This window comes from Micromesistius poutassou (assembly GCF_964030765.1).
Source record: "Micromesistius poutassou genome assembly, chromosome: 10".
NCBI classification, from domain to species: domain Eukaryota; kingdom Metazoa; phylum Chordata; class Actinopteri; order Gadiformes; family Gadidae; genus Micromesistius; species Micromesistius poutassou.
In genome coordinates, this window is record NC_140280.1 from 8,027,105 (window position 1) to 8,038,936 (window position 11,832).

Here is an 11,832-nt window from a genome sequence, read left to right on the forward strand (position 1 = left end):
AACTTTTCCACAATATTTGAATCATTTAGACAGTTAACATTGTTAGCAACTTCCGCTAGGTCAGACCATGGGTACATAGGCACTGCGTTGACCGCATCAACAAGGTCTGCCATTACAGAGGTCGACGTTTTAAGTCGTTTTTATTCCAACAGGCTAGTCTTGGGCTATAAACAGTCAAGTACAAGCCTGTACAATGTAGTCAGTAAGAGCTTATCTGGTCCATGCGGCTGCCTGCCCTCTGCTTATTGAACCTGAATGAAGGACAGTCTGGAAAATTATCCACAGCCTGCCCCAGAATGAGGCTGGGAAACTATTCACCATAATATGTTTGACCTTCACTGTAGCACTAACAAACTGAACAGGCTCATTAGGAATCGAGTACACCTCTTTGCTCAAAGCTTGAATGCTACTTTATTGTAAAATGTTACAAGTCACAAAAGGTACACAGTGACAGGAGATACTATCCAGTTCCATCTTCATCTTGAGATCTGTGTATTGGTCATTCTGTAGTTAATCTTGAGCACCATTCGTCACCTAGTGATGTGAAACATTGGTTGTTAAAACAGTCAAACGGTTACATTTGATAAGCTGCACACAGCGTTCAGAAAACTATTTATCGCCACTCAACAATCTACCGGTAATTCCAGCGTTAGTTTAACATTTCCTCACAACAATGGTTTACTGTGTATTTTTAAAATCTTGATTACACACACCTACCATGAAAGTCTTGTCAAGCATCAATTCCAGATCCACAGGTCAGTGTCCTGCAACACGTCCATCTAGAAGGGCAACGTCTCAAATTAGTGCCCTACAGATACCAATGGCCAAATACACGTGACCATGCAGAGGTTCAGAAAACTATTTATCACCACTAAACAATCTGCCGGTAATTCCAGCATTAGTTTAAGATTTCATCACAACATCGAAAGACAACACATCAAACTGTTCGAGTCTACACACCTGTGCTGCGCATCATCCATATGGCAGAACCTTTTCCACCTTAAAGAGAAAGAACCCAGTTACAGAAGGAAAAGACAAACACACTGAGCAAGACCAATTCTGTAGTCTCAGAAATATTGAAAAGAACTATCGTCAGTGATCGCATAGGACGGCACTTCCTAACGTTTCATCCTTGACAACACTGCCACACCCAAGAGGAGAAAGAAGATCTGCTCACCATAACACCTGGAGGATCACTAGTCACCTGGTCAGGGTGCTTCAACACGGCCATCTAGAAGGAACATCTACAATTAGTACCCTACCGAACTCTATGGCCAAATACACGTGACCAAGCAGAGGTTCAGAAAACTATTTATCACCACTAAACAATCTGCCGGTAATTCCAGCATTAGTTTAAGATTTCATCACAACATTGACATGTACCATGTTAGAGAACCCATGATTCCACTCACCTCAGTGCCACTAGTCCAACTGCAGAAACATTAATAGCAGGCCTGACTTCCACCTTAAAAGAAAAAATAAACCCAATTATGGAAGGAAAGGGCAAATGCCACACGTCAAGATCATTTCTGTAGTCTCAGAAATACTGAAAAGAACTATCGTCAGTGATCGCATAGGACGGCACTTCCTAATGTTTCATCCTTGACAACACGGCCACAGCCAAGAGGAGAAAGGAGATCTGCTCACCATGAGAACACCTGGAGGATCACTAGCAGGTCACCAGGTCAGAGTCAGAGTCCCACACATCCATCTAGAAGGAACATCTACAATAAGTACTCCACAGAAACCCCTGACCCCATATACACGTGACCATGATAAAGGTTCAGCAAACTATTTAACACCACTTAACAATCTGCCGGTAATTCCAGCATTAGTTTAAGATTTCATCACAACAGTGGTGTACTGTGCATTTTTAAATCGAGTGTACACACCTACATGGCAGCCAGGACAAGCAAGTCACTTCCAGATCTCCAGGTCAGTGTCCTTCAACATGTCGATCTAGAAAAATAACGTCTCAAATTAGTGCCCTACAGAAACCAATGGCCAAATACACGTGACCAGGCAGAGGTTCAGAAAACTATTTATCACCACTAAACAATCTGCCGGTAATTCCAGCATTAGTTTAAGATTTCATCACAACATCGAAAGACAACACATCAAACTGTTCGAGTCTACACACCTGTGCTGCGCATCATCCATATGGCAGAACCTTTTCCACCTTAAAAAAAAAAGAACCCAGTTACAGAAGGAAAAGACCAAACACACTGAGCAAGACCAATTCTGTAGTCTCAGAAATATTGAAAAGAACTATCGTCAGTGATCGCATAGGACGGCACTTCCTAACGTTTCATCCTTGACAACACGGCCACACCCAAGATGAGAAAGAAGATCTGCTCACCATGAGAAGACCTGGAGGATCACTAGACACCTGGTCAGGGTGCTTCAACACAGCCATCTAGAAACATCTACAATTAGTACCCTACCGACACAAATGGCCAAATACACATGCACCTACAGAGGTTCAGAAAACTAGTTATCACCACTAAACAATCTGCCGGTAATTCCAGCATTAGTTTAAGATTTCATCACCATCCTGTACACCTTGGAGAACATGAACCATGATTCCACTCACCCAAAGTCTGCAGAACCATTTCTGTAGCACGTCCGCTTTTCCCACCTTAAAATAAAAATGAAGTTACAGAAATACCAAAAACCCTATGATCAAATAAACAATTAGACAGGCCATTTCCCAGGACGAGTTGCTCAGAAAACCCATTATCAACACTTAACAATCTGACGGTAATTCCAGCTGTAAGTTTAAGTTTCATCATGGCAACGTCCACCTTGTAAAAGACCATTCATGATTGCACTCACCCATCACTGTGCCAGTCTGCAGATCCATTTCTCTAGTAGGGCAGCCTTTTCCCCATCTTAAAATAAAAATTGAATAAAGTTAGATAGATACAACATCAACCCTATGCTCAAGTTAACCAATCAATTACATAGGCCATTTCCCATGACACGTTGCTCAGAAAACCCATTATCAACACTTAACAATCTGACGGTAATTCCAGCTGTAAGTTTAGGTTTCATCATGGCAACGTCCACCTTGTAAAAGACCATTCATGATTGCACTCACCCATCACTGTGCCAGTCTGCAGATCCATTTCTCTAGTAGGGCAGCCTTTTCCCATCTTAAAATAAAAATGGAATAAAGTTAGATAGATACAACATCAACCCTATGATCAAGTTAACCAATCAATTACATAGGCCATTTCCCATGACACGTTGCTCAGAAAACCCATTATCAACACTTAACAATCTGACGGTAATTCCAGCTGTAAGTTTAGGTTTCATCACTGCAACATTGCGTTCAAATCCCTTACAAAACTTAAAGGCTCACCACAATAAAGAAAGTATCAAACTGTAGTCATTCCCCACAAGGAGCCTAGCGTTATGTTAGTTTATTCAGAATAACTGGCAGGATGTTGAACTACTCTTCTATACCGCCGAGATGAAATTGACTAAAGTATTAGTTTACTCAACATAAAACAGGGAATTACTAGCCCAAAAGTAATCATCCATGTATACATAAACCTATTCAAATCCTTAGTACCTACCTTTAAGACTCGTAGATCACCGCGTGCTTCATAGGCCTTCGGTTGGCCTACACGCTGATTATAGTTGTTACCATGCTATTTTCAGCTAAATTCTCCACAAAAACCAACACACTTGGATTTAAATTCATGATTGCCCGCATTGTGAATAAATCAAGTAGAGGAGGGAAATTATTTGGTCTCCCAGACACCATCTCCATACCCATCAAACCTCACCAGAGGACTTCATATGAGAGAGAGAGAGAAGGAGGCAGCGTGGCCAGCTCCTTTAAGTACTGGTCCGTCGCAGGAGGAACGCAGCACATGAGGAACGCGTCACGTAACGCGACACGCGATGCATTTCGTGAACCGAACTGAACTGATATAATATGATATAATATAACATTATATTATGAAATTAGTATATATTTAATGTGTCTATATTTGTTTGTAAAAAAGTAAATTATATAAAATATTACAATTCCAAATTAATTTACAGAAAACGTTCATATAGGACTGAAGTTGTTAGTCAAGTCCCCCGCAGCGGGGCGCTGTTTGACCTTTTATTTGCAGTTTGTTGGCCAACGTGACTTTATCCAGGGGATGAAATTATCCAGGGGACGAAGTCGGGACTTGACTGCTCTGTCTTGTCATGAGGATGTGAGGAGATCTATTTTGTTGTCGGATGTCTTCAAGATATTATGGAATAGCTGGAGACATGTTTGATAGTTGTTAGAGCATTTCTTTGTGTTCCACAATTTGCACATCAACTGTTCAGGTAAACAATGTTTAATTTGTTACATTTTTTAAATAGACATGTTACCTTCCCTTCCACAATGATTTGCTTGTTGGCTAAATTCCGAAATATTCTAAAAAGTATGGCAGCAGATTGACATCTTCTACTGTTTTGTAATAACTTAAAAGAAAGAATGGCACAATGTGGTCGTGATTTTAAACGAGCACTTAACCCGAACACTTTATGACATTAACCCTAACGCTTTATGACATTAACCATAACCTAACCCTAACCCTTTATGAAATTAACCCTAACCTAACCCTGACCCTTTATGACATTAACCCTAACCTAACCCTAACAGGAACATGTTGCCACCAGTGAAGAAGGATCGGGTCATTCACCGTCTCCCTAAGGTAAAGTACATGCCACACACACACACACACACACACACACACACACACACACACACACACACACACACACACACACACACACACACACACACACACACAAATTCTCTTTTCTCTGGTCGTATGTACATTGATATTTGTACAGCAATGTACAGCAACAACAACATCCAAAGCCAAGCCAACTGTAAGAGACCCATCAGGTGACTAGGGATGGCCACCATGTAGCCTAAAAAAACATTTAATCATATCCCGCAAGTTTCTGATAATACAAATATTTAAATGTATCTGCATTGAGTTTAGCTGTTTGACCTCTCCACTTATGAAGGTCATGTATCTTCCATAGACCACCAACAGACAGCCTTTCCATGTTCTACTTCCCTGACCACTGAGCTTTAGTCTCAGACCAGTTGAGGCTAGAGGGACACCTCAAACACATGTACACACTTTCCCTACCAGCTGGTCTCAGACCAATTGAGGTTAGAGGGACACCACATGCTTCATCAACATCCTCAAGTCCAAAAGAGAGTAGGGACGACGAAACCAGCAACCATTCAGTGGCTGGTTCATGAGCAGTGTGACAGAAGGTAATCTGTGTTCTCTCTCTCTGTCTCTCTGTTTCTCTCTCTCTCTCTCTCTCTCTCTCTCTCTCTCTCTCTCTCTCTCTCTCTCTCTCTCTCTCTCTCTCTCTCTCTCTCTCTCAGTGTTTTAGCCATGCGGCGGCTCTTCACACCAAGGAAGACTTCCATCCAGCAGTCAAGACCTTCTGCCAAACAAACAAAAGCAGCGCAGTGCGGTGAGATGAAGCTGCATACTCTAAACCTGACACACACACACACACACACACACACACACACACACACACACACACACACACACACACACACACACACACACACACACACACACACACACACACACACACACACACACACACACACACACACACACACACACACACTGAACACACTGTTTCCATCAAGCATGTGTTGGAAGAATATCTTCTTTGGGTTATTTTAGCTTCAACATCGCCAAGGTGATTGTAGTGGGAGATGTAGCTGTTGGAAAGACGTGTTTCATCAGCAGGTAAATTAACCATCTTCTTATAAAGTTGTAATTTTATCCAATTACTTTTCTTAAATTAGCTTTCTGTATGCAACCCTAACCTGTTCTGTATTATCTAACCTGAACCCTGTGCCTAACCCTGACCCTAATGTATCTGTGCCTAGCCCTGACCCTAATGTATCTGTGCCTAACCCTAACCCTACTGTATCTGTGCCTAGCCCTGATCATAATGTATCTGTGCCTAGCCCTGATCCTAATGCATCTGTGCCTAGCCCTGACCCTAATGTATCTGTGTAACCTTTAGGCTCTTTCTGTCGTCTTCGCTGTCGTCCTCTCTGTACATTGTGGTAAAAAACATTGTACAGTTTCATAACTGAATATTCTTCTCTCTTCCGTCCGTGTCCTAAACCAAGAACCATTGCTAATATCGGCTGCGTTGTGTGTGTGCTGAGATTGTTTTCCCCCTGATCCTTGATGTTTGCTCAAGGTTCTGCAAGGAGGCGTTTGAGAAGAACTACAAAGCCACGATCGGAGTGGACTTTGAGATGGAGCGCTTTGAGGTGCTCGGCATTCCCTTTAGTCTGCAGATGTGAGTAGGAGGATCTCAAATGATCCGAACTGCCCTCACACACTCTGATACGCAACTTCATACTGCAAACAAATTGATTTAACCAAAATGTTCATGGTAGGACGAGCAAGGTAATGTAACCTCACGTATTTGTATGAGCCAGAGTCCCTGCGGACATCCCATCTTCTCCTGTATCCACTGTAATGGTTCACCTCTGTTTCAGATGGGACACAGCCGGACAGGAGAGGTTCAAATGCATCGCCTCCACCTATTACAGAGGTGCACAGGGTACGTGGACGGATGAAATGGTTGGTCTCTTGACGTTGTAGTGCCCCTGTCATGATTCTGTCACGTGACACATCTCCATTCCCTCTCCAGCCATCATCGTGGTGTTTGACTTGAGCAGCGTTGAATCTTTAGCCCATGCCAGGTAGGCCCTATGTCACGTGACTCAAAGAAACACAACCTTAGACTCTTTACTCAGGTCAACATATCCAATGTGTATCTGTTTATAGTATGTGTGTACGTGTGTGTGTGTATGTATCTCTATGCGTGTGTGCGCACTCATGTGGCTGTGTATGTACCTGTATGTGTGTGTGTGTGTGTGTGTGTGTGTGTGTGTGTGTGTGTGTGTTCAGACAGTGGCTGGAAGACGCCATGAAGGAGAACGATCCGTCCAGCGTGTTGCTGTTCCTCGTGGGCACCAAGAAGGACAGGAGCGTGAGTTCCCCCGGTAGCCCGCGTCGTCACACAACAGAATCATCGCGCAATCATGTGGTTCAAACGGCAGTGACCACCATGTCGTCCCTCCACAGTCCGCAGGCCAGCAGGAGGACATGGAGCAGGAGGCCGTGAGGCTGTCTGAGGAGCTCAAAGCAGAGTACTGGGCCGTGTCCGCCAAGACAGGTACACACTGGGCCCCCAGGCCTCCCACAAAACACTCACTCACAGCTCACTCCCCCCCCCCCCTGTGCTTTGTGCGTACAAAAGGAAAAAAGAATGGCCTTTATAAAGCATTTGATTGAGTAGCATGCTGATGAGCAATAGGGAAATTGGGTTGAAATATTGTTTATTGGTTCCATGTGTTCAATAATGTGCATAAAGACAGGTGATAGAAAGAATCCCAGACCTAGATCCTAATCTGTGACTAGGTCATCTCGACTAACCTGCTAACATATATTGCATACATGACAAGGACAGACGTTTAGATATTTCACCAACTGAATGAGTGAAATGAGCTCCCGGTATTTTGGGGACACGTAAGACCTTCCAAACCAAACGTCCATATCTCGGCAAAGTGTTGTGTGAGGACCTCTCATCTCTCGGCAGGAGATGGCGTCAAGAACTTCTTCTTCCGCATGGCCTCGCTGACCTTCGAGGCGAACGTTCTGGCAGAGCTTGAGAGAAGTGGCGCCCGACAGAGCAGTGACATCATCAGTGAGTTCAGCACCAACACATGTCATCATTGAGAAGTCAGTTATTTACACACTAATGACTACCGGTAAATTTACATTTGTGGAGGGGGTTTGAATATCTTGTTTTGGGATTGAAAAACGGATGTTATGTTTATGCAAACCAGATAGAGAACACATCACTACATTGAATAACACAATATGGAAATAACAAATACAAAAAAATCATAAACGGATGTAAGTAGAAAATGTCCTACATATACAACATATTTTATGAATACAATAAATACAATATATACTCTCTCTCTCTCTGGCGCTCTGAGAGAGAGAGTGAGTGTGAGAGAGTGAGAGTGAGAGGAAGAGAGAGAGCTATCGAAGGTCCCCTCTGAGTGGCTCCTCGTGAGAGATCACGACTTGCTTAATGGAGCGCGTTACGTGTTTACAGAACTGACTGAGAGCACAGAGGAGAGACACAAACGGCCCAAGAGCAGATGCTGCTGACGGCGCCAGCGGGACCACGGATTGGACGGCATCGTGAGGAACTACATGCCTGACTGATGAGCATCAGGAAGCTTTAGAGACCCGACCAGCACTTCATTGGGATGCTAGTTTGTGTGTGAGGACGTTGTGTACGTCCAACCAGTAACACATCAGATAGTTGTGTATTTCCAGCCAGTAACAGGTTCAGAAATATCGTATATGTCCAACCAGTTACACATCAGATAGTTGTGTTTGTCCAACCAGTAACACATCAGATAGTTGTGTATTTCTGACCAGTAACACATCAGATAGTTGTGTATGTCCAACCAGTAACACATCAGTTAGTTGTGTACGTCCAACCAGTAACACATCAGATAGTTGTGTATGTCCCACCAGTACCAGGTCATATACCGTGCCCAGCTTCACAGGGGAAAACCGATAGACATGTGGACGGATTAAAAACAAGGACAATAGCATTCAGTGTGTTGGTGGCACATTCCCATCCATCGACCATCATTCGGGAATGGGACGAGTCCACCCAATGGCCTTTCTGTTGTCCTCAGCTGCTCCTTCTCCTCTGTGTCCTGTCATGTGAGTGCTGCTAATCGGACGCATATGCAGACTCCCATGACCTCTGTCACACATTCCAGCTCCCAGCAGTCCCAAACATCACAGATGTAGGGACTGTCCGGGGTAGGGTGGTCTTATTGACCTTCTGCTGTCTGCACCTCAGCTCGTCCATGAGCTTGATTGTTTGAAACGCCAGCCTCATACATTTCATTACTAATTTTCTTTTTACTAATGTTTTTTTTACTAATGTTTGCACCCGGTTCTGTTCTCTCTGTCGAAAAATAAAAGATGGTTACTTATTCAACCTCATAAACATGTTTTTTCTGCTGTTCATGAATCTTTAATTAAAAACTAAATTAACCACATTATTATTTACTAACTGATCTAGCCTCTTTGCTTTTATTGTACAATAATTGTACGAGAATTTGCCGTCTTACTATTGATGCAATTGAAAATGGACAGAAAGTTGACCTGCAACGGAGTCTCTCCCAGCTTCGTCTGGTTAGCCTTCAGTCAACGAGGCCAGGGCCCCGTTTCCCGATAACGATGGATCCACGCTCGTACGATCCATCGTATGATGGATCTTACGATGCATCGTTACGTTTTTCCGAGCGTAGCTGTCCACTGACACGGTGCTGAAATGGGCTTGGTAGGAGGGGGAGACGCAGGAATGTTGTTGGATTAGATTATATTTTGTGGCAGCAAAAAATATCTCCCCATCAAGGCCAACAGCAGAGTAGCCTACGGAAAGAATAGACTAATGCTACAAATATTAAAACACAATTGATTAGGTCTAGGCCGACATATGCTATATCAGTCCTAATCCCGAACGCACCGTGCATAGGCCTACATTGTTTCACGGCATTTTCTCCCCTGAAATAATTCCATATTACAAAAATAAAAAATAGCATGTGTCTGTGTGACAACTATAGCATTTATTTAAATGTGCTGATTTCTGAAACATGCTTTGCGCCGCAAAGAGGGCAGACTGATTCCACAGAAGGTTTCATTCATTCATTCAGTGATTGGCGCACCGCACACTCGTCTAGAAACTTTGGTGTCAACATTAAAAATGCGACGTTCCATTCATTCATTATCATTCAAACGCAGAGGCATTGACACGGCTATTGCTGTTGCTGGTCTAGATCGATTCCTGCCCATATTGTTGGGCAGGGGTATGATGGTGCGGGCAATGTAAGCGGGAAAGGCATGCATCGCAGCAGTTTCCCGCAGCAGTCTACGTTCACTGGAGAAACCACACTCTCAACTTGGCGATTGTGCACTCCACTAAGGTCAGGGATGTTCGTAACTGTCTAGACACGGTCCAATAAATAGTGAACTTCATCACAGCCTCACCGACGCACCTACAGTGCTTTATGGCAAACAATCACAACAAAAAACGCCTGCAGAAATTCTCCGACACCCGCTGGTCTCAGCATGATTCATGTAGCCTACAGTATGTCTTCTGTCATTGAGGACATTTTAACCACGATGGTTGAATTAAAATCTGCTAGTCTACGAGTAGGCGTAATATATATGTGGGAACCACTGTTTTTGGGGTATTGCGAAATAGCGCCAGCTGGACATTCAGTGGTATTGGATGATGTGTTTTAATAAAACACATCCAATACACGGAATGTCCAGCTGGTGACTCCACTGAGGCTATAGTAACGATGCATCCTAGTGCTCTACGAGTACCCCTGTAGCCGTCGTTAGTTACGAGGGTTTAAACAACGTCGTTACGTAACGATGCTTTCGGGAAACGGTCTGAAAACTCTGCGATGATCGTACGAGGGTTTTAATGACGTCGTTAGGCTAACAAAGCCGTTTCTCAATACCAAGTACGCGGACTACGTTCTCGTGGACTTGGAAGTACGTACTTGGCAAGTCCGGACTTTCAAGTACTTCCGAGAACGCGAGTACGCACCTGCAATTGGAACAGCAGCGGACTTGATGATGCATTCTGGGATATTTAACGGTCCCAAGTCCACACGAGTCGCAGGCTGTTTCTGAAATGCTATACTACATACTACATACTGCATACTGACACAGTATATACTGTGCACTACATACTACTCCCCGCCCTAGTATGCAGTATAGTATGCAAGTATGACAAGTATCATGCAGTGTACTACACAGTCACATGACCAAGAAATTCGGTTATAAATATAAACGGTTGAGCCATTTGTTCTGTTAACAATGAAAAACACACGATTACAAAAACATACGAAAGCTTATCACATCAAAATAAACAACTAATTACAACTAATTATACATTTATACATGTATGTATTTGTATTTGTATTCGCCGCTCGCATTGTCCGCCATTATTTTAAATGTTCAGCGGTGCCGCGTTGCATTATGGGATACAGTATCCGACGTAGTGAGCTCTGGATGTATACTAGAATTTTTTGACCGATTAGTACATCATCCGGGTAACTGTCGCATACTGCAAAAAAACATTTTTCGCGTACTGCATACTACTTACTACTTTTACGTCACGATCAGTATACGAGCAGTATGTAGTATGCCATTTCAGAAACGGCCGCATCCTCGGTAGAACGGCCTCATCGAGAACGCATCGAGAACACTTCCGGGTTTTACGACAGTACTCGCGTTCTCGCGTACTTGGAATTGGCACAGTGCTTGGGCTACCACTGATGACGTTTATCGAGAACGCAAGTACACGAGAACACACGAGAACGCGAATTGAGAAACGGCTTTCGGGAAACGGGGCCCAGATGCATGCTGGGCCCCGTTTCCCGATAACGATGGATCAATGCTCGTACGATCCATCGTACGATGGATCTCACGATGCATCGTTAATTTTAGAGGAGCGTTTCCCGAAACTCATCTTAACATGAACGCGTGTGCTCTGCTCTTACGACGTCGTAGGATTGTAGCTGTCTACTGACACGGTGCTGAAATGGGCTCCGTATGAGGGGGAGACGCAGGAATGTTGTTGGATTAAACTATATTTTGTGGTAGCAAAAAAATATCTCCCCATCAAGGCCAACAGCAGAGTAGCCTACGAAAA

At 43.6% G+C, this 11,832-nt stretch overlaps 1 protein-coding gene, 1 long non-coding RNA gene and 12 other non-coding genes across 14 annotated transcripts; 1 reads left to right on the forward strand and 13 right to left on the reverse strand.

Moving 5' to 3' along the window:
• Positions 1-398: 398 nt before the first annotated feature.
• LOC311354239 lies at positions 399-3,822 on the reverse strand. The gene is made up of 13 exons (XR_014637211.1): positions 3,582-3,822; positions 3,101-3,155; positions 2,836-2,891; positions 2,594-2,638; positions 2,360-2,416; positions 2,141-2,179; positions 1,893-1,959; positions 1,648-1,711; positions 1,413-1,465; positions 1,178-1,231; positions 961-999; positions 718-779; positions 399-534 (listed from the first exon to the last, which is right to left on the reverse strand). It is a non-coding gene; the product is annotated as an uncharacterized lncRNA (long non-coding RNA).
• LOC311354982 (small nucleolar RNA SNORD65) lies at positions 600-671 on the reverse strand. The gene has a single exon (XR_014637362.1). It is a non-coding gene; the product is annotated as a small nucleolar RNA SNORD65 (small nucleolar RNA).
• Positions 849-920, reverse strand: LOC311354973 (small nucleolar RNA SNORD65). Its single transcript, XR_014637353.1, has one exon. It is a non-coding gene; the product is annotated as a small nucleolar RNA SNORD65 (small nucleolar RNA).
• LOC311354966 (small nucleolar RNA SNORD49) lies at positions 1,066-1,137 on the reverse strand. Its single transcript, XR_014637346.1, has one exon. It is a non-coding gene; the product is annotated as a small nucleolar RNA SNORD49 (small nucleolar RNA).
• On the reverse strand, positions 1,299-1,370 carry LOC311354972 (small nucleolar RNA SNORD65). Its single transcript, XR_014637352.1, has one exon. It is a non-coding gene; the product is annotated as a small nucleolar RNA SNORD65 (small nucleolar RNA).
• On the reverse strand, positions 1,536-1,607 carry LOC311354965 (small nucleolar RNA SNORD49). The gene has a single exon (XR_014637345.1). It is a non-coding gene; the product is annotated as a small nucleolar RNA SNORD49 (small nucleolar RNA).
• On the reverse strand, positions 1,782-1,853 carry LOC311354981 (small nucleolar RNA SNORD65). Its single transcript, XR_014637361.1, has one exon. It is a non-coding gene; the product is annotated as a small nucleolar RNA SNORD65 (small nucleolar RNA).
• On the reverse strand, positions 2,029-2,100 carry LOC311354975 (small nucleolar RNA SNORD65). The gene has a single exon (XR_014637355.1). It is a non-coding gene; the product is annotated as a small nucleolar RNA SNORD65 (small nucleolar RNA).
• On the reverse strand, positions 2,248-2,319 carry LOC311354968 (small nucleolar RNA SNORD49). The gene has a single exon (XR_014637348.1). It is a non-coding gene; the product is annotated as a small nucleolar RNA SNORD49 (small nucleolar RNA).
• On the reverse strand, positions 2,481-2,552 carry LOC311354976 (small nucleolar RNA SNORD65). Its single transcript, XR_014637356.1, has one exon. It is a non-coding gene; the product is annotated as a small nucleolar RNA SNORD65 (small nucleolar RNA).
• On the reverse strand, positions 2,723-2,794 carry LOC311354980 (small nucleolar RNA SNORD65). The gene has a single exon (XR_014637360.1). It is a non-coding gene; the product is annotated as a small nucleolar RNA SNORD65 (small nucleolar RNA).
• Positions 2,988-3,059, reverse strand: LOC311354979 (small nucleolar RNA SNORD65). Its single transcript, XR_014637359.1, has one exon. It is a non-coding gene; the product is annotated as a small nucleolar RNA SNORD65 (small nucleolar RNA).
• Positions 3,252-3,323, reverse strand: LOC311354977 (small nucleolar RNA SNORD65). Its single transcript, XR_014637357.1, has one exon. It is a non-coding gene; the product is annotated as a small nucleolar RNA SNORD65 (small nucleolar RNA).
• Positions 3,823-4,658: 836 nt separating the features above from the next.
• rab34b (RAB34, member RAS oncogene family b) lies at positions 4,659-8,246 on the forward strand (the record flags this gene model as incomplete). Its single annotated transcript, XM_084474202.1, has 10 exons — positions 4,659-4,706; positions 5,405-5,496; positions 5,721-5,786; positions 6,253-6,354; positions 6,557-6,621; positions 6,712-6,763; positions 6,972-7,053; positions 7,149-7,239; positions 7,663-7,770; positions 8,191-8,246. 10 exons carry the CDS (start codon positions 4,659-4,661, stop codon positions 8,244-8,246), a joined length of 762 nt encoding a protein of 253 aa, XP_084330328.1.
• Positions 8,247-11,832: the final 3,586 nt, after the last annotated feature.